Raw genomic sequence first — 24,127 nt, 5'->3', positions numbered from 1 at the left:
GATGCTCCGCCATTCTTTCGCGAAGCTTTAACAACTACGTCTGGATGAAATCTGACAACGTTAACCAGCCCGAGTAATTTCCTTCGCCCACCAAAGTCACCGGGAATAGTTTAGTAGCAGCACCCCCCCTCCATTCCCCCCCCCCCCCCCCATTCTCCATTTAGTGCTGACACTCCACAGCTGTTTGAAAATAAGGCCGACCATACGACCTATTTTGGTACCAACCTCGAATACATTCAAGGGTGAGGAAGTTCAATCGACCGGCAACTTTTAAACTGGGGCCGTAGCACTGACTTTATCTAGTATTCACATGCTTCCTCTGATCCCTTCCTCTACCTATATCCGTGAAAAGGAATTTGTGAGTGAGGAATGGTATGCGATGTTCGCGGAGAACGCCTCTACGCCTGCGAGTGGGGTTCAAGGAGGCTGGCAAGGGATATTGTATGCTAATTTGGCCATTATCGATCCGAACGCGTCCTGGACTTTCTTCAACAAAGAACCCTTTGATCTGTCGAAGATCGATGGGGGAGCTACGCGGACGTGGTATCTGGCCTTCGCTGCAGGTAGGTTTTGACCCCCATGGTTATTCCCGGACGAGCGTCTCAGTCGTTCTTTTGAGATATGGAACTAATGCCGATAACCTAGGTTTGGGTGGTGGCCCCAGGTGAATGACCTGATGGCGACAGCCCTGGGTGGTGCAGACCCGGTGCTCATAATTACACTCAACCCGCCCATGCCACGGGGGTTTGGTAGTTTTTGACATGGACTTTCATTGGTAGATAATATATAGATACTAATTATTTTTATTCCGTTGACATGATCTTCTGGGTTTTACACTGTGTATACAACCGTCCATCCACGCGCTTGTAGAGTCGCTCATGTGGCTTGTTCGCAAGAGAAATACGTTCACGTGATTCCCCCGGTAGTTTATTGCTGGCGATTAGGCCTCGAACGGTTAAGCCATAACTAAACTGCTGTATAGACGCTGTCCGCAAAATAAAGACGCCAGTTGCAGCTTCATTTCTCACTTGCTATCCTATTGCTGTTTCACAATAGGCTATTTCTGCTTCTTTACTGCTCTGCTTGATGTGCTTCATTTCCCATCCCAATCTAGTGTAACACCGCTATGGCTTGAGCTTTCGGCACCAGGATCGCGGTATCATCGCAGCAACGTCCATGTCCATCAAAACACCCCCAAGACACGTTATCAGCGCCAGTTGATCCTCCCTGCAGCAGATATAACCCTGTATCTACAGATCTTGGCTAGAATGATGAAAGATGATTTGATAGTATTTTTTCTACTCGGGTTTGTGACGGCTGGTTAACTTTACTACATCTTTAACGGGGTAGCTGGGACGGCGCAATAGTCGATAACTGGTAGATTCCTGTTGATATCAGTGGCATGAAGTGTCGCCAGAGCGATCTTCCTCTATTTCAATTGCCCTGGTTCATCTCAGCTATACCCCTCTGAATATATAAAACAGCTATACACAGGGGTCTCGTTTCCTCATAGAGTGCATTCGTCTCACTGGTTTCCAGGTAGACAGAGCAAACGCGACGCTAAGAACTGGAAGAGACGTCGCATTGCAAATATCTCACTCTCCGAGATATCTACATGGGAGAGGGATGGCATACGTGGTCTTTCAGGTATCGTACCAGGATACAATCAGGGTTGGATGTTTCGTGCGGAACACTATAGTTTATATATATATATATATATAACCATAACTAACTACAACCGCACAGAGCCAAATAAACAGTCATGTCCCACCGCCACCCGAACCCGCACCGTACGAAAGCAAAACAACAAACCCACAGGCACACTTCCCCAAGCGTCGGATGCCAGCCCAAAACCACTTCGGTCGCTGCAGCGCCATGTTGTATTCGAACCAGGCAATTGCGACATCGCACGATGCGATGGCGCCGCTGAGCAGGAAGGGGGGTTTACACCCCGTTTCGGATGACTCATCACCCACCACCGCCGTGGAGCGGCTCTAAAAGGAGACACGCCCCGGGCACCTCGAGCTTCGTAAGGAGATGACGCAAGCTCGCGGCCTCTTGTCTTCTTATTTAGCAAGGGCATTTCCTCCTCTTCCTTTCCTTTTCCTTTTCCTTTTTCCTTTTCCTTTTTATTCTTTTTCCTAGGGGCTTCCTTTTGGGATATGATACGTCGGTGTGGAGAATATGGGTAGAACTCTCGTCTGGACTACTTCGGGACTCCGTGCTGGACGCGCGCTCTTTCAAAACCAGATCATGTCAAGGAGGTCTACGAATTTCGGTTGCTTCGGGTCTATGATGCTAACTGGCCCGGTTGAGGGGGGTCGTGGTGAAAAAAAAATAAAAATAAAAATAAAAAAAAATAAAGATGATAGACTTCATGGATATTTATACGACACAGTGTGGTGATGAAGACAATGGGTTGGAGGCCGCCATGATATCCTCCCTGCGAAACTGGATGCATGGATTATGATTACGCATCGGATGGTCTTGTTGTGCTGTGTGGGACTATGATGCGAATTTCCGACCGTTGATCATCTCGTCGTCTCTATGGGTTGGCGGTATTCAGATGACCTGGGCGCATGTGAAGGAAACGAATGAAAGGGTTGGGATACAGTTGTCTTGGACCTGTTCCGCGAATTCCTTGGTGTGGTCGAACCCTGCGGCATGAATGCGGAACTACAGATGGACTACGAAGGAGTTGTGCTGGGGAAAGAATATATATATATATATATATATATATATAAACAAGGGAGCTGAGCTCGACGGGTTTCGATTGAAATTGGAGAGAGTTTACGAGGATACATGTGGTTATGGGGTGATTCAGAACTTGACAGAGGCATTTATCGTCACTACGCTGCGAAAGGTTGGACTGGACTTGTCGGAAGCATCATGCATGCTTGGGGGCGATTTATTCTCATTGTCTATCGGATTCTGACAGGATGGTTGGATAAGACAGCTGAGGAAGAAAAATGAAAGAAAATCTCCCAAAAGGAAGTAATGGAAAGGGTGAAAGTTAGAAGGAGTGAAGTCGCCGGGGAACCACAAATCAAAGACAAAAGACAAATCTCTCGACCCGGATACAGAACCCATCGGCGAAAATTAAACAATAAATTATTCTGCAGCTGATCACAAACGTAGAGAAAGTGCAGGTGCGAAAGGAATTAAATTAAAAACTGGCTCTGCTGACATCAGATCGATAATACCCGAAGCAAGTGGCGGGGTCCTCCCATCCTCGACACAATAACTCATCTCGCAGAGACCCTGCAGAAGAGCGATTTGAAGTTCTCTCAAAGGTTGATGTTGATGTTGATTGGCATGTTGAAGTCGATGTCACCCATGCAAACTTGGGACTATATTGGGTTTACTCATGTCAGCCGCGCTGTTGGAAATCAAGGGGAGTCGGGAGGCGGTGGATTTGCGCAACTTACCCCGAAGTTGTTATTGCAGCAGATAACGGTCTGGTCGCAGCTGACATTGGATTTGACGCAGTTGTGAGCTGTAAAAGTAAAAAAAAAAAAAAAAAAAAAAAAGGTTGATATCATGGTTAGAGCCTTCATTTCAAAGTGAGTTTCAAGGGTGAGAAGGGTTGCGACTCACATCCATCCTCAGTGCTGCAGCAGAAGGGAGTGCCAGTGGAGCATTGGTTCGATTGTTGAACGGGAGCCGAGGAGGGAGGGGGGCAAAGGCCTGGGATGTTTGGCAGCTTCAACCCTCTGGCAGCGAGGACAGCCTCGATCTCAAGCATAGCATCTTCAGGGATAGGCTCGGGGTCGGGTGTGGGAATGGCAATCGACTGCGAGAGCAGCATGAGGAGAGAAAGGAAGATGGAGGATGAGATGAACTTCATTTTTGCGGTGGAAATTACTTTATTTCTTCCCAAGTTAAAGGAGCAGAGCGAGTGGATGTGGAAGAAATTGCAGTTGTGGAGAGCTGTGGCGGGAGAGATGGGAATGGATGAATGGATTTTTTCTGGCGGCAGGTAGGTTCAATATGTACCAAGCCTTTTCTCCCTTTTTTCCTTTTGCACACTTTTCACTTGCTCTCACTGCCCCCCTGAGGTGGAGGGAAGCAATCTTGAATTCTGACTATGAGTTGGCACCAGCACCAGGGCATCTCGTGTTGAGGAGCTAAAAATAAGTCGAAATTAGAGAACAAGATTATTTGCTGTCCGGACCGAAGCTTGTGCCTTCTTTTTGAGACATAAGGGCATCATCTATTGGTGCGCAGAAAGCCAGAGAAGGAGCCCAAAAAGTTAAAATGTCCTTGGTTATGGGGAGTGTTGGGTGGTGGAGAGTTTCTTTTTGAGGGCAGCAATACGAACAGAACACTCCACGATCTGCAGTGAAAAGAGGCCCCGGCCCGGATCTAGCTGGCCCACGTGAAAATTGACCAGACCGAAGATATGATGCACCATATTATCACAGCTGCATTTAGAATTTCTTTTCAGCTCATCTTGCATGCCCTTATTCGCTGTATCTATGAACTTGTTTATGGTCTAGCAGGGAAGTCGACCAAGTTGCTCTTCGCTTTTTGCCAGTCCAGCGCATCTGGTGGAGACTTCGCACTCGGCCAGGCCTTCCACCAGCAGAATTTCTTAGTGACAGCCTTATGCACTCTTTTTGTACCGAGCTGAACAAGCTGTGAGATCATTTGTGATAGACCGACCCCAGACATTTTGAGTTGCGGGGAGTTTCCCGACTATTGCTTTATGAATCTCGCCTAAGCATCCTGTTCCTGGCTTTCGAGTCGTAAACCCTGATGGTCCAAAGTTTATTGTGGCACTTGTGCCCAGTTGGTCAGGAGTTAAACAATATGGAGGCTTGTGCTTATTACAGGCTTTCATTGATGGTGGGGTGGTTGGCCTGGACCTTATGCTCGCTATACGAGGTACCGATGCATCCGCCATTCTCTGATTGGTTCCCATGGATTTTGTTGAGGCTCGTCAAACGGTCAGCTCTATTGACACCCGGCGTAACAACCAAGCTTGCCGGGAGAAAATTTTTATATTGCTCGAACTTCTAGTGACATCCCGACTAACTTAGCCCAAACATCAGAGACGGACCGTTAATATTTGCTCAGGAATGTTTTTCAAAGACTAATCATACTTATCGTGCGGGCTCAAGTATGAAAGGATTGTGGGTACTTTACAAGTATCGTAAAGAGTACAGCGATTTGTTTCTCTGGACAGAAGGCGACCCTTGGATACATCAATATGGTTGATTATCGGTCCGAAGATGCTCTTTTCATATCCTTCTCACATGGCATCCACGATATGATGCTGTCAGAAGCGAATCTAAGACGTTGATTTGTTGAAAGAGGAACAAAAAAGAAAAAAGAAAAAAAGAAAAAAAAAAGGTAGGAAAAAAAAAGGAAAAAAGAAAAAAGAACCTTGAGAGAGATATACTTGCATGTGCTGTCATATGGATTAGTGGGTGTTTGGAGAATCGGCTTGAACAATGGGCCAATGTCAACCTCGAGATCCTGCTCTATATCCTTTCCCGTTTGGACATATCAGTTCCTGTTCACTGTGATTTACCGCCACCAAATCCTTCATGCTCGCAGCTGATTTGTGAATCTTAGCGAGGATGCAGGAGCGCCAAAGGCACAGCTTATGGGCAGATGCCGGGATTGAGGCTCAACTTTTCTTTCTTTTTTGAGGGACATCTGGAGAAAATCGTACAGCATACCCTTCTCCTATATGACCTAATGGGCACACGGGGCCTTTAAGCTAATCAGGTTTGGGCTAGCATTCTCAGCTGCGATGAATACCCGTCAGCCAAGCTCAGGCTTTTCGGCCCTGATTGTAAAGTCTATCGACCACACCACTTCATCTGCCCTGCCTACGAGCAAGGCTGGGCTAGCAGCCACGGTGAAAGCATATATTTGCAGCGGTCTGGATGCATCATGATTTGTGGGTTGGCTGTTTCCCTTGAGATCTTGTGTCAGTTTGATACGAGTCTTTCGATTTGTCCAGGCCAAAACCCAGCTCAGTTTTAAAAATAACAATCTTCATTCTTCACAACTTTAACGCCTTCGACTCACAGGAATGGTCAAGTGTTAGCCCATTCATGTGAAGGAAAAGGAGTAGGAACTTTCAGCAGGGGTAAACTGAGATTGGAGGCTCCCATTTTCGCTTGTCCGGGAACGCCAGCATGTCAGCCACGAGACATCAACGTGTAAGGCACCGTTTGTTTGGCACGATGAAATATGCCATGGCTTTTTTTTTTGGGTTTCGGCGAAGTGAAGCTCCATCGCTTTGACGGCAGGATGCTGGGGCGTGAGGGACAATGAGACCGTCACTTTCAAGCAAAGAAGATTTCTTCAATCGACGATGGAAAACCCCAAGGGAAAGGCCATCCAGGAAATGCATAAATAGGACCTTGATTCCCGCCGAAATGTCAACTTTTTTCCTTCCCTCATCATCAACAAGCATCAGTACAATCTTCTAATACTCACTCTTCTAATCTAATCTCAAAACTTTCGTTTAAGAATTCTTCTTAATCAACCCCCCAAAACCATCAAAATGCAGCTCTCCAACATCGTCGCCGTTGTCGCTCTCCTCGCCACCACCGCTGTCGCCAGCCGTTCTCCTCCCCGCCCACAGCGCCCATCCCGCCCAGTTGCTCCTGTCTTCCAGAGCATACAGTGCTCTTCCGGCAGCCCCTTCTGCTGTGCTCCGGAGAGCACCCTCGGCACCACTTGCACTGCCATGTCCGGCAGCTCCGTCCAGTGCAACAGCCTCATTGTCTGCTGCAACAACAATGGCAGCGGTGTAAGTATTGCCGGAAGCAACAATCACTTTCCAACTTGAACAGACCAGTATCTAATCCAATAATCTTTCCAACATATAGACTCAAGTCTGCTCTGCTACTCTCCAGCAGCCAGTAAACTTCGTCGACCTGTAAATGCCCAATCGACACAATGGTCGCAGCACATGACAAGTTGCCTTTCATTCGAGATGCCTTCGATTGACGATTTTACGATATCGATTACTTCTTCACATCTTTCGGAGAACGGCTTTGGGCGGTTGAAGCTGGGTCAGCTTGGGCTTACTTGATAGCTACTCATGTTTTCTACGTCTCCTTTTTGCGCATGACCCTCGGTTCTGTTCGCACCTACAGATAGACTAATGTTTTGGGGGATGTTGAGATTTTCTGTCATTCGCTCTTTTTCTTTTTTGCAAACTGTTTTGTTTATCTTAATTTGCGGAGTGTTAATGGATGAGGAGGTGGAAGTTGTTAATTTGAGTTATTGCAGGGAGTGAGTTGATATTGTCCAATCTGAGCTTGATAATCCTGATGGATGACTTAGGCATTTCATTGACCTTCTTTCGATGGCCCGGGAAGGAAATTTGGTGGGACTTCTCGATCCTGTTTCCTTTCTCTAAAATAGTGACATGGAGAAGCTAGCTTATTCAATGGAAATGCCTCATCAATCATTTTTTTTGCTTCTCAACTTTTCCTTAATCATTGTCCCTTTACTTTGTTTAAAAAAAAGAAAATCAATTTCCGACTTTCTCCTTTCTGAAATTTTGGTTTCAGTCTGAATGACTCGCATAACAAGTGTGTAATGGACTTAGATCAGGGGCTCTATGTTTCAAGGTCTACATTACATTTCTTAGCAACGTTCTAGTTCTTGGAATCCTTAATTTCGACCGACAAATACGGGTTTCGAATCTCATTGATTCCTACAGCGCACAATATCTCCACATCTGATTTCAAAAGAAAAGAAAAGAAAAAGAAAAAGAAAAAGAAAACTGGGGTGTGATTAATTGATATCGTGGAGAATGGATGGAATTTCACATGCGGGATGAACACATCAATTCATCATTCCTGTCCTGACTGGAGCGAGCTGAAGCTGGAACACCTGACTGGTCTTCTTCTTTGATCCTCCGGTTTTTGCGGTTTATAACTGGTTGGCACGGAAAATAAATGCAACGACAGGTCAATATGATGAGAACATACAGGAGTATCACGGGCATTGTTATAAAAATAGAATGAAATGCTCCAAAATTATACTCTCCATATCTGCATTTGTGGCTAAACGCCTCTCTTCCAACGGGGAAAGTTTGGCTCGTCCTTTTGCTCATTCGCTCGTTCGTCTGGCTTTGCTTGTCTCCTGCAGAACGATGGGCTTGATTTTGGTGGTGGCGGAGACACTGGGCCTAGCCAATAATATGTCCAGCTGCCAACCACTCCACCAAACGGGAGTGAGAGAGACAGGTTTTGTTCCCTGTGGGCCCTCGCGCGGGATGTGGGGTTGTGGGCGTGGGAAAACCGTGTGATTGATCGAAATCTAACATTCATGTAGTTGTCATCGGGGCTGATCTAGAGCATTAGAGTCATGCTTTTCGGCTGACCATGACGACCAGTCAGGGCTGAGGCGTTGAGGAGGCAGGGCATCTTCTCTCCAGCGACTGAGAGTCCAATCAGAACGAGGTTTGCCTCAAATGACCAGCATTTAGATCAAGCTTTGAGATCTCGGAGGTTTACAAACTTCGCTGTTGCAAAGATCATCAAGGCATCGGTCCGCATACAAACAGGAATCTTGTGATTTACTACCACTTCCGAAAAGGTAAACCAAACCCAAGGTGGCTTTTTCAAAAGAGCCAAAATAAAGCCATTTCTTCCAGGTTCCTAAACATGAACCTGGCTGGGGTCTACTGCGTAGGAATCGGTTAGCCAGGATTTATTTGGGGAGGTCGTCTAGGACATATCCACAATCGGGGCTCGAACTGTGGAGTTGGCGTTTACGCGCTAAGTCAGTGCTAAAGAGAAGCAAGCAAAGGCTCTGTATCAACGTCAACAGCATGCAGTCGGACAGCAGAAAGTGAGATCTTCACGATAGGAGGCAAAAGTTTGGATCCGCTTGTGGTTTTCGCCCTCTCAGGCGAACAATTATCGCAAGTTGTGAAGTTGGGAGGTTCAACCATCACGGAATGCGCTTCGTTGGACTTCCACCAGGTTTGATGGGCGATCACCCCCCTTTCTTGGGCTAGCGGCTGTGCTTCTTTCGCCTCCGCCGGCCTCTTGTAGACCAGCTTCCTCCTGAAACTGCTAAAAAAAATCGGCACTCTCTTTGGCCTCTTGGCCGTGTGTTGGTTGCATAGAGAGGAACTGAGGACATAACCCCTGTCTTGGTTGCGATAATCTCTTTTTCATAGTAATAATTCTGAAAGAGTACAAAACAGGGAATTGTTTGTCGGTGTCACTGTTTTGTCCTCTTTTCTAGTTCCAGTTCTCAACAATGTCTATTTCTCGCTGTTCCGAGGACATGGTATTATCCACTTAATATTATCGGGGTTGAAAGGCGAAATGGTCTATATGAGATCTACATTGCTGAATCCCAATTCCACGACCCACACTTTTGCTGGGCTTTAGGAGCTTCCATGCAGGGTGTTGGTGAGCTGGGCTCCAGCGCAAAGGAGTTGTTTCACAGTCTAAAGCTGCGTTTTCGGTCCACCTTTGTAAGTATGTTTGGGTGAATTCAATTAATCCATGTGGGGTTCATGGCAAATATTCCCACTTATAACCAACCTTCTCATATACATTAAACTAAATGCATGATCGTACCCACGAACACAATCCAAGCAGACGGGGATTCCGATCCTCTTTACCCTCGTCTTCAGATTTATTCTCATGCCGGGGCATCTGGAAGCCGTCTTGCTTTACCGACTAAGTGCTGATATCAACTTGACACCTTGAGACGGTTAATTTCGCGTTCTGGATCGCGAGAATTAGGATTACCCACAATTAGTAAAACGTCATATAGACCACTTTTTCAAGATTGTGCCCCATGAATCCAATGCAAGCAGACGGGGATGTTGATCCTCTTTATCAGCTTTATTCCCATGCGAGACATCTGGAACCCGTCTTGCATTACTGAATAAGTGCCGAGATCATCTTGCCACCTTGGGGTGGATAATTTCACGTTCTGGATTGCCAGAATAATTAGGATCTGACGGTGTGCAAAGCTACTGTAAACAAGTCAACTTTTGCAAATCGCAATTTGACTGTTCTCTAGTTGCAGTCGGTGTTCATGAGTCAGTGTCCATTCTTTGCGCCTTTTTTTTTGTGCTTCTCGGTGATGTGGCGTGGGAAGATGTAAATGATGTTGCATTCTTGTGGGATTGACTTGAACTCTTTGACTCCAAGAGGTGGAGTCGCACATCCTGTGTGACGGCGATTCTGGAGGGTATAAGGAATAGTCTCATTATTTGCAGCAGTGTGATCAAGGCAACGCATGGAAAGCACTGTGAATATGGAATAGCATCTAAAGACGATGAGGCGTATATCCATCCCCTCTGGCAACCTTGAGGAGGTAAAAGACCATATTATCTTTTACTACCTGGCAGAGTTGCCCAAGGTAGGCTGTATTGATTTTTCGACTTCCCACGAGCATATGTTTAATTGCGTCTAGCCAGATATCATAAGGAGGAAGTGCTAATCATCTTGAAGAAAATTGATTAGGTCCCCTTTGCTGGTACTTCAAAGAGCTTTGCACCCGCATCATTCTTCAAAGAGCCTGCAAGAGCTTGTTTACCGTGAAATCTGTCCGATGCTCCAACACCCGTTAGCTCCCAATCACGACCGGGTCCACCTTTTCGCGCTGGATTTGTATATGGAGTGGTTCACCACTCTGCTTATCACCTTGACAGACAACAGACTGGCTGGATCCTTGCCCCAACTGATTGGGAACATTACACTAACAGTACGGCCCAGATAAGCGAAAGAAGGCTCCAGGGAGTATGGGGGGGGGGGGGGAAAGTCCTTAGAAGATTTGGGTAACAAAGGGCCCTAGGAACATGGACCCTGGCAGACGAGTGTTGAACACACTTGATGATGATGATGATGATGATGATGATGATGATGATGATGATGATGCAGATGACATGAATGAAAAGGAGGATAAGAACGAATGAGAAGACTCAGATGACTGGGACAAATCTGATGCTAGGGGTCACCCGTCACACTTGGTCAACTGATGGATGGACGGTCAATGCCTTGATTGATACTCCCAAAACTGAAGAGTGATGAACAAGGTTCAATGCTTTGCTTTCAGGAGGATAAATCACCTGCTTTGTAGCTGAAAATCGAAATCAACAACAATTCTTCCCTGGATGGGAGCATCACCACACTCACGCACATAATTAGGGACATGTGTCTAATACATATAGTGAGGACCGCATTACCCAACAAATAATGATACCAGAACCCACTGTGGTGTGGTATTTCGTATATCATCCGCAAAACGGTGCGTTGGGGCGGGTGGAGGCATCCCTGGCAGCTCACGCCCTCTCGCAAGCACTAACACGACGCTCTAGCTTGCAAGAGGTTGAAGCAAAGTTGAGGAGCCAAATTTATGACGCGTTGTCAGGTATACTCCTCAGGTCAGTCATGAGGTGCTCATTCTGCAGTGCTGGGTAGGCTAGTTGCACAGGACTGGTGAGGATTTGTGGTTAATGGGAGAAAATATGTCCTGTACATTCGTATATATTGAGCATCGCTGACAGAGCAATCATTGCATGCACGCAAGTATTGAAATGGCCATGAAAACATCTAAAAAGCCGACATCTGGTCAGACGCGGATTTTAAGAGCGTAACGGCCGCGCGAAGGTGTTAAGCCCTTCTTCGGTTTGAAGACGTGACAACAGAGTTGGGAGAGTGTAAGGTTCGTTCCATGGTTGCCCTGGAGCGGCAAGTTTAACTTTAATCTTGCTCATAGATCGGAACCGTACAAACCATCACCCTGTGCATAGAAGAAAGATCTTCAGTCATCTGTCAGCCTCCTACCAAGAGAGGAGTTCAGGATGAGTTACTCTTGGGGGAGATCCGACATACGATGCCACAGCCATCTCGTTCGTTCCTTAGGAATGAGATAGCGCTTCGAAGGTGGTGAGTTTTATAGATTCGCGTACATAAGATCAATATCACGTGATCATGCGACCGACCAAAGTTAGATCTTTGACATCCGTCTCTGTCTCTTCGTTCATTCGACTCCCAAAAGCCAGCTGAATGAGTATGATCTTGTTACTTCCGAGAGGGGTCCTTTACATCATTTTACCGTCGACCTTGATTTCCTTGGAAATACAGTTATCGCGAACACAGTTGCTCAAAAGCATCATCTCTCTGGTTCATTCTGTGACGAATTCATAGGATCATAACTACCCAGCTGCACATTCCCTCCATCAACTGACGAGCTGGAATGGACTCAAAAACTGCAAGCAGGTACAGAATGCATATAGATATTTCTGCAATCACCCCGTGTTATCCGGATACGCCTCCTTGTGCCGTCTAGCACGATGTGTGGGCCGTGACACCGTCATAGCCCTTGCGGGCATGACATATATCGACTCGTAAGGAAGCATTATTACGTCTCAAAATTAACACGGTTTTTATAGAAATGCGCCTGCATCTCTGACATTGGTTCCAATTTCTACGACGAACTGGCACCCTTGCACTTCATGCGAGATGATGGGTCTCTCTGTGACCGTCTATGAAACCATAGCTCATCTCCGACAGGACGTCTTGCCGATGTAATGCACATCATGGCCTATTTCTCACTTGGGAGGAATACGGGATATGTCAATCTCGGTCGTGCCTTTAGGGGAGCTGTTAGTTTCTATAAGTTTCTTCACAACTCGTTGAACATCTGGAGTCGATAAAAAGTGCGCCCATTTTTGGGTCTGACTCCCAAAATCCCTAATGTGGATATCATTTTCTAGCATTCCACGCAAATGGTTCCCGTGGAAAATCCGATCCCCCTGACTGGGATAACCTAAGCCGATATATGATCCAGGCTGGCCACTGGCATGCATTCATTGCCTACCAAAACTCTGGCTTTATTTATGTGCAGTTAAGCAGCTGCTTTTGTTCAAGTTGATTCCTGAATTAGTACAATGTTGCATAGTTGCCGGAATCTTTTTGGCACTGTTGCTTTGTGCCAGATTTTCAGAGGAGCTTCAACGGACTTTTTCACATGGGTGTCGATGGGTTGCACTTTTAACACTATATTTCACAGTAGTCAATGAACTACAGATCCCACGAGAATCTGCACATTTTTAAACCGGAAAGATGGCCTGAGGAACTGTAGACAAAATTCCTCATGATTTCTCTACCTTTTCATGATATGGAGATGCTGGGTATTCTGATTTCCTGGAGGTTGTTCACAAAAGCCGCGGCGCAATCGAGGCCCATTATCACCTCCGAATCATGATAGGAGATTCCGAAAAGCTGTTCTTTGGGAGCAGCCAAATGTTTGTTAGATCCCTCCTGTGTTAGCCATTGCAGCAATGAATCTGTACTCCCTTCATAACCACATCCATGTTCAATTCTCAAACATTTCTCTCCGCACTGTGATTGCTCTATGGAGCCAACATCGCTGGGACTTATGATTGCCATTTCCTGGACCCTCTCAACACTGGTTTCTCATCTCTTTTCTGGACTCCACCGCATGCTTTCTCTGGTTCCGAGTTGGCAGCTTGTTTAAATGGTATTGCGGGGCTGAGGGTCTTGTGAAGTGTCCTGGTCCTTCCTCCTGAAATGGAGATACGGGACAAGTGCGGTAGATGTTATTTTTGGAAGTTCAACTTGACAGTGGGCTCCCTTCACTACTTCGCGACCGCTTTTGATGCAAGTTTTCCTACTTGTATATTAGATATTTGTGACCATTATTTAATGGGTTTGCTATGCATTTTAGGATGCTTGGGATCACTACAATGGAATCATGACAAAGAAATCTTGCCAAATGCTCTTATGTTCACATATAAGGGATGCACACCGCAGTTTCGTTTGAACACACCCCACCCAACAAAGTTGACGTTTTCAAAATTTTTTTCGAGAATCGAAGTATCGAAACATCTAATTCAATTTTGAGTAAGGAATTTGGAGAAATTGACCCAGATCATATTATGGTTTATGAAAGAGAAACGGAGCAGTTCATGTGGTCTTATTGGCTTTTCATTCCGTATTACTGGAGAAAATTTAATGTCTGGGAGATAGGTGATACTGAGGTTTCGTCTAACTGATACATCTACGGTTGAGAAGATAACACAAGGTATGAACAGGCAGACAAATTATATGGCATCTGTCCCCATCACCCTCTCTTTCGACTTTGCTAGTTAAACTAAGTGACTAAGATCTCTGCTTGTTAACAGGTCCAAGTTTCCTTGGAAAGCCTTCTTTGCTCTTGTGAGCTCATACCATTTCTCTGTCCGAAATCGCTCGGGCAGGCACTCTTTTGACTTTGAGTATCCGATTTCATTCATCTTGTCGGGACGGATCTATGGATCAAGTCCCCAATTTTGTCCGGGACGAGCCGTTGCGAATTTCGGATAGAAATCTGGAATCACGCCCCTTCCAACCCCCAGCTATTGTCGAGGCAAAGTGCAACGCTCGCGGTCCCCCACATTCCCACCTTAGTTCACCCATGGTTGAGATCTCATCGGCGATGGGTGTTTAGCGTTTACATCTCAGTGTCTCATGGAGTTACTGGCCGTCCTCGACAAGAAACGGGGATGTTGGGTCCCTGGCTCTTGCACTTCAAACGGTCTTTTGATATTGAATTTATTTCGTTTGATTACGACTGGCTGCTAGACTAGTCATGCTTTTCATGTCAGTCAGTTTCATTTTGAAACTTCTGAAGGCGGACATTTGCCACCGGACTTAAAATGCTGCGTACCTCTTCGGAGCTGGTTGATGCATTTGAACCCTATATTTCCCACAATTATATCGATTCATCCAAGTCTGCTCGCACAGGATATCTCACTGACGGTAAACAGCATGGGTTATTGCAAGAATCAGCTAGAGAACTTGCTGATAGTTCAACAGGCCATCAGACTATGGAAATCCTCCATGAGCAGCGGAGATGAGACTTGAGCTTGGTATCATCCACGTCGAACCTAAGCATCTACACAACAGGGTCCACTATTATGCAGTGTCGGACAACGCAATTTGATATCTTTCAGATGGAAATGGCTTCAGATGACTCGCAGATAATAAAAGAGAGAAAGAAATGCATCTGCAGATTTATTTTATTTTATTTTATTATATTTTTTATTATTATTTTATCTACGGGGTATACAGATCTTCTTCTATCTACATTTGTGAAGATTGGATATCCATTTTCCACTTCCTTCATGGACGCCTCCCCCCCCTCTCCTTTTTTTCTTCAGTCCAGTCCTCTCGCAGGCAGTTGGCTCAGAGAGGACGGAACCGGGAACGGCCTTCGAACGTCGTCGACCATCCGAAGAGCAGCCAGTCCACATATAAGCTCTGTCCCCCTGTGGCCGCCAGACTCTTCGTAGTTTCCCAACAGCTACTCGAAGCTAGAAGGATCATTGCGGGTGTAACTGTGCTTCTGACTGTCCAGTTCAATCTCCTCCGATCAATGGGCGCTAGCTAGCCAGATGCAAAGGGAATAACTGACCTTCTTCAGACTGTTCAAGACACACGTAGACTTCATGGAGTATCCAGGAGAATATGCGAAGAGACGAGCCTCAAAAGGACTTCCAAGGCTATTATTATACATAGTTTCTTCGTTTCTCCCCCTCTTCACCTGTCCTTTCCACTTTCTAATATCAATCTTTCAACGTCTCCTATAGATAAATGAATCCCTCTCTACCCATTCTTTCCACGTTCCATATAACTCTTTTATTTCAATATTATTTTAATATATTTTTTTTCCTGGTGATATATCTATGTACATATATACACTAAGGCTGCCCGCCAACGACTCACGCGCCGAGTGCAACACCCAAAAATGATCCCAGCTCATTAGTTACATGCCAAAAGTTGCCCACGGCATAGATTTTTCTCCATGGATGATAGATCAATCAAACGGAGCGAACACTTAACCCCCTCCCCACCAACCTTCCTAGGTATCACCAGTTCAGCAGCCCGTGCAGAGGAACATAACAGCAACCACGGAAAGCCAAAGAGTTCAATGTTCGTCGCCTTGGAAGTGCAAATGCTATGATCAATCACTGGATGCAAAAGGCCCCCGCGCATAGCCGATCCCTGATCGATGTCGAGTGACGTGTAATTTTTATTTGCCAGTCGCTGGTTGGGTCAGGTTTGTGCTAAGGTTAGAGAAGGTTTCTTAGGAGTTGGGCTCTTGAGAGTTTTCTGTCTGTATGATTATGATATGATACGTGGCGGTGTTTGCGGGGGGAAGGGTGTTTTATTTTTTTTTTTGTGTGTGTGTGTTTTGGTAACTTTCTGGGAGTTGCTTTTCGTTCTCTTTTCCGACGATGAGAGCAAGCGGTAACTAACTAAGGAAGCGGTGTGAGGAAATTTTATCTCTGTCCTTTTTCCCCCAATTTCAAATTCAAATTCCAATTCCAATTCCAATTCCAATTCCAATTTTTTTTTATTAAAGTTTTCTGCTTCTTTTACCCTGTTTTGCTTCTAATCAGGCTGATGTTCCAGAATTCGATCGAAATTCATATGAAGTGAGGTGCAAATAACTCAAGGCCGGGGGGGGGACCAACTTCGTGCTCTGTGGATCTTTATGTCATCGTCATGATTTTCATGGGATTACTTCGGAGTTCTTGGGGATGGGTTGGGCTGAACGTCTTCAGCCAGGATGAGAGGAAGGGGATTGGGAAAAGATTGACGTTGATTATCTTCTCTTTGCTTCTCTCCTCTCATCACAATGGAACGGAGTACTCGTCGTCTACCTCCTGTGATCCATCTTACATCTTTCACATGTACGTCTGCTGCATCATGGTGCGGCTTCTTTTACGGACAGTTTAACTGGTGGGTTAAAGTGAGGCTGTGCAAAATCAAGCCCTGGTCAAGGTTTGAGGTCATCTCGTGTCATCATTGATCGATGCTTGAACCTTTTTTTTTTTTTTTTTTTTTTCCAGCACAAGTTTGGTGTGACTGAGGAGACGATGATTGCCTGGCAAGTTGGCAAAACATCTCGCATGTATCACTGTCAGGATCAATTGAGAAGAGTTTATGCGGTTATGATTCTCCGTAGCAGTCTCGATGTTTGCGGTAACTAGTTATCAGGAAGTTCAAAGTGCTCTGTTGTAGTTATTATTCGCGACGTCGCAAAAAGGAGATGGGTGGAAACCAAAAAAAAGAAAACAAAAGTCAAAAAAATCAGAACAAATCCCACCAGTAGCCTGTGGCCCACCGGTAGTTGAGACGTTGTTCCGTAGGCGATGGAGATTCCACAATTCCACACGGACGAGCTATCCATACGGAGTACATATATGAATGCGATGGTTTGACTTCCACCCTCGGTTCTCTCTCTCTCATCCAGCCGCAAACATCCCTACCACCCCTGCCACAATCACCGCAAGAAAAGGAGAAGAAGAAGAAGAAGAAGAAGAAGAAGAAGAAGAAGAAGAAGAAGAAGAAGAAGAAGAAGAAGAAGAAGAAGAAGAAGAAGAAGAAGAAGAAGAAGAGACAATTCGCCGTATTGCAGATAGCCAACAAAACCAGGGAGTTCATTGCTGTTTTGTCCCTTGATTCAAGACCGGTACGTACTCTGACTTCCTCTCCCGGAGCACAGGTCGAGGAATGTGTGTATCGTGCCGGGCGGTTAAACCCCGCCGCCGCCTCTTGTCCCCGAGTGATGGCGATTCCAGCATGGGCCATGGCCAGAAGCAATGGAGGGGGAGGGCCCAAGATGAGACCATACTGTTTGCGGGGACATTTTGAGATTATTGCCCAGCGGCGGTTCTCCCTTGGCCGTTTGGAGCGATAAGTTAAGAGTGATGAAACGTATCCCAGGCGTATCCCAGGCGAATCCCCCAAGCAGATCAGGTTTTCCCCAAGTCCCTCACAGGTTCTCAACCTCTGCCCCCCCCACACCCCTTGAGACAGTCGTCCATTATCATCCCTATCCAGACATTCTCCCAGAGAAAGTATGTTTTCCTGGCCTTGTTCCCCCAGCTCTAAGATTAAGAATAATCGTTAACTGACCAAACGCCCCTGCGCGACTGTTCCAGGAAAAGGCAGATAAACGCCAAAAGATACACTCCTCCCCCCGCTCCAAGAGTGTTGAGGCTGTGCTGTTGCGCATTTTTATTTCAGAGTTTTCCGTCGATTTAACTAACCACTTTCCCGGAGTCGCTTGCTCGCGTTCTGCCTGATCAGTTGGTCAAATAACTATTTAACTAATAATAAAATGGGTAAGCAGTCAAGTAACTATCCATTATCCGACCCATTCCCCTCTGTTCCTCCCTCGATCTCCTGCATCTTCCGCAGATCATATTTAGTTTTGGATCTACAGCTCCTCTGTTGTTATCTTTTGTCACTCTCCTGGTTAAAATCTCTCTCTGCTCCCTGTGTACCTTACTTAGGTTTTTGGTTTTGTGTCCGCATTTTGCCCTAAGTTTAACCTTATTGTCCTTTCAGCTCTTCTTCCATTTCGCCTCTTTCTGTTAGCTACCAACGACCATTTACATCTCCTCCCCAGTTCTGTGCTTCTGGCCTCAGGAAATCAACCATTCAGATTGGCCTGTTTATTACTCTCTCTACCCCTCTCTCCTTCTCCTCAGTGTACTCCCTATCCCCATCTGTATCTCTCGGGTTCTGCCCTGTCAGCCCTGTTATGTTCCAACAGTACTCAGCCTTATCCTTACCGCTGTGGCTTGTTCCCCACCCAAGCTGTAGCGCAAGCTGTAGCCCTTTTCCCCTCCAATAAATACATTTGAAAAGATTGAAAAGCACAAAAAGAAAAAAGAAAAGAAAGAAGAAGAAGAAGAAGAAGAAGAAGAAGAAGAAGAAGAAAAGGACTAACCCTGCTCCTCTCCGCCCTGTGGCTGGGGACCGCTTCTGGTCTACCCTCCCATGACTTGGCCCTTCTGATTGCTCTCTCCATTGGATAGCTGCCACCCGAATCACCCACGAATTCCGCCGCCACTACCGATCAATCACTTCAATGCCCCGCTCCGATTCCCTTAACCGGGACGGCAATGGCTATCCCACCGACCACACCAGTTTGCTCCCCACAGAGAGCAACAGATGTGCCTGCTCACACCGTTCCAGCAACCACCGGACGCGACGGTCCTGGTGGCATCACCCTAGTCCCTGGGTGCACTATCCGTCTGAAGTTGTACGCCTGACATACGCCACCCTCACCAGCAACTATGTTAATATCCTGCTTGTCTTCGTGCCGCTGGGCATGGTATCGAGTAAAGTTGGCTGGTCCCCAACAGCGACTTTCGTCCTTAACTTTCTTGCTATTATTCCGCTGGCGTCGTTGCTGAGTTTTGCGACGGAGGAGCTGGCTGCGACGTTGGGGGAGACGTTGGGCGGTTTGCTCAATGCAACATTTGGAAATGCGGTGGAGCTTATTGTTTGTACTATTCTGTTGCTGCTCGTTTTAACCTAGGCACATTCAACCTTTGCTAACTCCTGTCACTGCGCAATAGGTAAGTATCGTCGCACTCAAGGATAACGAAATACGCGTCGTCCAGGCTAGTATGCTCGGCAGCATCCTCTCCAACATTCTACTGGTGCTGGGCTGCTGCTTCTTCGTCGGAGGCATGCGCCACCATGAACAATCCTTCAACTCAACTGTAGCTTCGACCATGTCGTCGCTGATGGCCGTGGCGTCCGCATCCCTGATCATCCCTGCCACACTGTATGCGGCCTTGACCAACTCCAAATCCGACACCCACGGCAACATCCTCATCCTCTCCCATGGTACAGCCATCATCCTGCTCATCCTCTATGTTATGTACCTATACTTCCAGCTAAAATCGCACACGCATCTGTTCGAAAAGGAGAACGACCACAACAATGCCGACGCGGTGAATGGGATTGAAGGGGGGGAGCGGGGAGAACAAGTAGTGGAAGATGATGAATCAGACCAGGAAGAGCGCATCCTAAACCCCTGGGCCGCTGCCATAGTCCTCTGCATCGTCACGGTCGCCGTCTCCATTTGCGCCGAATTCCTCGTCGGCACAATCAACAGCATCGTCGCAGACGCACACATCAGCAAGACTTTCATCGGTCTCATCCTGATCCCCATTGTGGGCAATGCGGCTGAGCACGTCACCGCCATCGTGGTCGCGTACAAGAACAAAATGGATCTGGCGATCGGTGTAGCCATCGGGAGCAGTTTGCAGATTGCGCTCTTCGTGACGCCGTTCCTGGTTATTTTGGGATGGATTATGGGGCGGGATATGACGTTGCATTTCCATTCGTTTGAGACTGTGACGTTCTTTTTGTCGCAGCTTGTTGTTACGTTGTTAATTCAGGATGGCAAGTCGAACTATTTGGAGGGAGGGTTGTGTCTTGGGCTGTAAGTTTTCTTTCTTTCCTCTCCCTTTTTCTTGTGCGCCGTTTTTTCTTTGAATTTATTATTTATTATATATTTCTTTTACAATTTTTTTTTTCTTTAAATTTTTTTCCCGGATTACTTGTCATCGTTTTGCGATGTTCATTTAGGAACTTAGCTAACCACAATGCCCTGCGATATATCAGGTATGTCATCATTTCACTCGCCTTCTACGTCTACCCGGACGATGCGGAGGATATCGGCGGCAGCATCCTCTCCAGCATCACCAGCCTGGCTACGGGATCTAACTCAACTGTCACAGCATAAATCTCCACATTTGATTATATTTGATTTATTGGTCATAGATATGAATAATCATCTTCTATTTTTCTTATCACTTTCTATTCCCTTGCTATTTCCCCGGTTTCAGTGTGCTTTGCTCTCCATTCTCCCTTCGGTCCTTCTCGTCCTCATTATATTCATGTCTCTTCATGGCTCATACAGCCCAACCCTTATCTCCTTTTTTTTTGTCCTCACAGTACACGACTATGAAAGAAAGGGGTGAGGAAAGAAGAAAAGAAAAATAAAATAAAAACGATTTCAATGAGGGCTAGGAAGTCTGGGCCTCATCTTCTCTTCTTTTCTCATCTCTTCATTTCCAACCTTTCCCTTCTCTGTCGCTTTTCCGGTCTTGAGTGTTCACGCCATTCCAATGCAAAGGCTGAACACGTCGTAATTTCTTCATATCCCTGGGCGGACGGTCTTGAATTACATTACTCCTCCTTTCCTGAGAGTTCATGTTGGCTTTTATAAATACCCCTTTTCATATCATCTCCTTCAGAACTTGGTCGCATGGGTTTATCCGGTCATCTCTGCTATCCTCACCTGACCTGACCTGACCTGACCTGACCTGACCCGCAACAGACCCGCGATCCCCCACCCGTTGACTTATTTTCATTAAATTTACGCTGTACATGTTATGCATCTTAAAAGACCTACGTCGCTTGACTTACTTCGTTGTTTTTTATACAACTGTACATACAGATTTGCATACACAGTCTTCCAATACGTTGGCGCGAGATGTCTCCACATCCCGTTTCTGGGTATCTTTTTTCTTATGTTTTTTTTTTAGTTTATATTCGATCTCTAGTTTCTTTTCTCGCCCCTGTATTTCATTTATAATTTTTCATGTATAATTTTTCATTTTCCGGTTTGAGATGAGATGTGGGTTTGGGAGGGGTTTTTTTTTTCTTTCCTTCTTTATGATAAAGGCCAAAAATTGCTGAAATGATTTCACTCTGGCATGGATCAAACTGGATAACAATATATTCCTACCATATATATATATATATATACCACACATCACACATCAAACGTGAATAATGCACGTCCACTTTCCACTTAGTAGCAGCCTTGAATATCACGTGGTATATTCTTGGCATCTATTCCCAATCCGGCTCCGGTCAACAACGCCAAATTCCGAGCTCCAAAATCTCCAAGACACGGAACCCGACGCATCCTGCTCGTGGATGACTCGATTGGACTGTGTTTACTATTCTCTAGACCTGTGTGACACCTGGACCTCTTGTTTGCACGTTTTCTCTCGGAGGGAGATATTGATACGGCAACCCATCGACGGAACGACCGCCGGATCGCACGGGGTGAATTCTTGAACAGGCAAGAAACGGAAGGGAGAAAGAGAGAAAGGAAGAAGGACATATTTTCTGCTTTGGGGACGGGAGACGGAAGATGAAAGTTGAAAGTTGAACAACTTTGAAATTCGAACTTCAAAATTCGTGGATCAATTGAGATTTTATCTATGCTCGAAAGACGGTCGACCAGCAATACCTATACCAAGTAGAAGAAAACGCGTCGCTGCGAGGCAAAGGGTATATAAGACAAACAATCTTGAGAAAATATACAGCACAACTACCGCAAAAAAAAAATGCCACCCCGTTTCGCCATCCCCCCCTTCTCCTCCCTCCTCCGCCAATCTCACCAGCAATGCGCCGCCTCCAGATTCTCACCATCTGCAGGCGAAAACGCCATCCGCGCCCTTTCAACTATCACCATGAGGAATGCGGGGGACATACTTCTTCGTCGGCCCGGTTTTGCCATGCTGGCGTATCGGCCTCGTGCTTCGTCTTCGCGGCGCGTGTCTTCCAAGAGTGATGCGGGTGGCAAGGGGAAGGGGGAGGGGGAGGGGGAGGAGGGTGAAGGTAGGGGGAGAGGAGAGGAGGTTGTTGAGCGACAACAGTCTGGGAGTGAATTGAGTAGTGTTAGTGAGGAGGCTGCGGAGACGGCGAAGATTATGGAGCGGAGGACGGAGTGTGGAGAGGTTGGGGGCCCGGAGTTGTTGCAGGGGAGTATGGTTGGAGAAGTACGTTTGATTCCCTCTCCATTCTGGTTTTTGTTCTTGTTTTAGTCATTGTGTGTGTGGATTTTGCTTTACGTTTGCGTTTACTGACTGATTGCTTTTGCGGTTTCTTTTGTAGATTTTGAAGAGGGATAAGGAAGCGTTGAAGAATGCTCCCAAGGTTTTGCGGGATCAACTGGCTGGCTCTTCTTCTTCTTCATCTTCTTCCTCCTCACCATCCGGCTCTAGATCCTTCTCCACGTCTGCACGACTGAGACAATTCACAATGCAAGAGATGCCATCCGCTGCTGAAAACGATGCGTCTTCTGCAGTTGTGCGAAGTATGATTAATCCTGCGACTGAGGAAAAGTTCGAGCAGGTGAAGAGGGAAGGGCTTAAATTCGATGTCCCCGAGACATTGCCCAGGTCTGATCACTTGAAGCATCGCTACGATCCATTGCTAGACCAGTTTACGAAAATGCTCATGAGGCACGGGAAGTTGAGCGTTGCGCAGAAAGTGAGATTCTCTACCTAACATTTTTTCTAACCCCCCTCCATCTCCCCGGGCAAAACCAACATCTGGCAAACCACTGAACTAACAACCCCACACCACACAGCACATGGACGCAATCCTCCACCACCTCCGCTCCTCCCCCGCCCCAATCCCAGACCCATCACTCCCCCTCCTTCCAGGGCCCCCCGCCTCGCATTTCCCCCTAAACCCAATCCTCTACCTGACCCTAGTCATTGACTCCGTCTCCCCCCTTCTACGCATCAAGCAGCAACCCGGCGCTGCCGGTGGAGGTCGCTCACTCCCGATCCCGATCCCGCTAGCGCTTCGCCAACGCCGTCGAACGGCCATCAAGTGGATTCTTGACGCTTCGGAGAAGAGGAGGGATGCGGCGTTGGCTACGCGAGTGGCGCAGGAGATTATTGCGGTTGCTGAGGGGAAGAGTTCGGCGTGGGAGAAGAGGGCGATTGTGCATAAGCAGGCGACGGCGGCGAGGGCGAATATTAAGGCGTTGGGGATGAAGAGAAGAAGTTTTAGGTAGGGGCTCTTGAGGTGGTGGGGAAGAAGGGGGTTCTGTATTCTAAGATGGGAGGATTGTTTTATATATATGTTGCTCTTGTCATATGTTCCTCATCGGTTTTCCCTTGATTCCTTATTTAATCTGATAATTTTTTGTAGGGCAAGTTCGAGAACAGATTCAAGCACTGCTTGCATTCTTGTACACATTAACATCTGAAGTTAGCAAAAATTTTTGCAGTTGCATTTTACAATGAGAAGAAATACAATGTTATGTATGTTTTCACAGTGTATGTGCATTTCGGAACACAGGATTTCAAGATTTACCAAAAGAGAAATAAATAAATAAGAAATATAAGTTACTGGTCGAGATTTGATAACCTGAACCATCCCTTACCCTCTGCTTGAGCATGGCAATTGGTTCCTTATATGAAGCGGCTGAGACGTCGCTGAACAGCCGTGGGAAACTCCCAACAACGAAGGGATTTCATTCGCACCCGATT

At 46.4% G+C, this 24,127-nt stretch overlaps 8 protein-coding genes across 8 annotated transcripts in view; 6 read left to right on the top strand and 2 right to left on the bottom strand.

Annotated features, from left to right (window-relative positions):
- PADG_12370 (uncharacterized protein) overlaps positions 1-574 on the top strand; it is a gene marked incomplete at both ends in the record, with an annotated part of 3,019 nt that extends 2,445 nt beyond the window's left edge. Inside the window, 3 exons of the mRNA XM_010765085.1 lie at positions 26-73; positions 165-242; positions 304-574. Coding sequence (XP_010763387.1) covers positions 26-73; positions 165-242; positions 304-574 — 397 coding nt within the window. The remainder of the gene's footprint in view (positions 1-25; positions 74-164; positions 243-303) is intronic.
- Positions 575-3,287: 2,713 nt separating this feature from the next.
- PADG_07877 (uncharacterized protein) lies at positions 3,288-3,847 on the bottom strand (the record flags this gene model as incomplete). The annotated part of the gene is made up of 3 exons (XM_010765018.1): positions 3,288-3,350; positions 3,429-3,496; positions 3,598-3,847. The coding sequence occupies 3 exons, from the start codon at positions 3,845-3,847 to the stop codon at positions 3,288-3,290; spliced, it is 381 nt and encodes a 126-aa protein (XP_010763320.1).
- Positions 3,848-4,488: 641 nt separating this feature from the next.
- On the bottom strand, positions 4,489-4,674 carry PADG_07876 (uncharacterized protein; the record flags this gene model as incomplete). The annotated part of the gene is made up of 1 exon (XM_010764918.1): positions 4,489-4,674. The coding sequence occupies one exon, from the start codon at positions 4,672-4,674 to the stop codon at positions 4,489-4,491; it is 186 nt and encodes a 61-aa protein (XP_010763220.1).
- Positions 4,675-6,523: 1,849 nt separating this feature from the next.
- PADG_07875 (uncharacterized protein) lies at positions 6,524-7,057 on the top strand (the record flags this gene model as incomplete). The annotated part of the gene is made up of 2 exons (XM_010764917.1): positions 6,524-6,776; positions 6,852-7,057. The coding sequence occupies 2 exons, from the start codon at positions 6,524-6,526 to the stop codon at positions 7,055-7,057; spliced, it is 459 nt and encodes a 152-aa protein (XP_010763219.1).
- Positions 7,058-14,668: 7,611 nt separating this feature from the next.
- PADG_07873 (uncharacterized protein) lies at positions 14,669-14,869 on the top strand (the record flags this gene model as incomplete). Its single annotated transcript, XM_010764916.1, has 1 exon — positions 14,669-14,869. The coding sequence occupies one exon, from the start codon at positions 14,669-14,671 to the stop codon at positions 14,867-14,869; it is 201 nt and encodes a 66-aa protein (XP_010763218.1).
- Positions 14,870-17,170: 2,301 nt separating this feature from the next.
- On the top strand, positions 17,171-17,718 carry PADG_07872 (uncharacterized protein; the record flags this gene model as incomplete). Its single annotated transcript, XM_010764915.1, has 2 exons — positions 17,171-17,233; positions 17,272-17,718. The coding sequence occupies 2 exons, from the start codon at positions 17,171-17,173 to the stop codon at positions 17,716-17,718; spliced, it is 510 nt and encodes a 169-aa protein (XP_010763217.1).
- Positions 17,719-18,897: 1,179 nt separating this feature from the next.
- On the top strand, positions 18,898-20,568 carry PADG_07871 (calcium/proton exchanger; the record flags this gene model as incomplete). The annotated part of the gene is made up of 3 exons (XM_010765017.1): positions 18,898-19,314; positions 19,391-20,265; positions 20,448-20,568. The coding sequence occupies 3 exons, from the start codon at positions 18,898-18,900 to the stop codon at positions 20,566-20,568; spliced, it is 1,413 nt and encodes a 470-aa protein (XP_010763319.1).
- A 1,618-nt stretch (positions 20,569-22,186) lies between these two features.
- PADG_07870 (uncharacterized protein) lies at positions 22,187-23,649 on the top strand (the record flags this gene model as incomplete). The annotated part of the gene is made up of 3 exons (XM_010765016.1): positions 22,187-22,621; positions 22,737-23,114; positions 23,215-23,649. 3 exons carry the CDS (start codon positions 22,187-22,189, stop codon positions 23,647-23,649), a joined length of 1,248 nt encoding a protein of 415 aa, XP_010763318.1.
- Positions 23,650-24,127: the final 478 nt, after the last annotated feature.

The sequence above is a fragment of the Paracoccidioides brasiliensis genome (genome assembly GCF_000150735.1).
Source record: "Paracoccidioides brasiliensis Pb18 unplaced genomic scaffold supercont2.13, whole genome shotgun sequence".
In the NCBI taxonomy this organism is placed as follows: Eukaryota; Fungi; Ascomycota; class Eurotiomycetes; order Onygenales; family Ajellomycetaceae; genus Paracoccidioides; species Paracoccidioides brasiliensis.
This window is presented reverse-complemented; position numbering and strand designations above follow the sequence as displayed.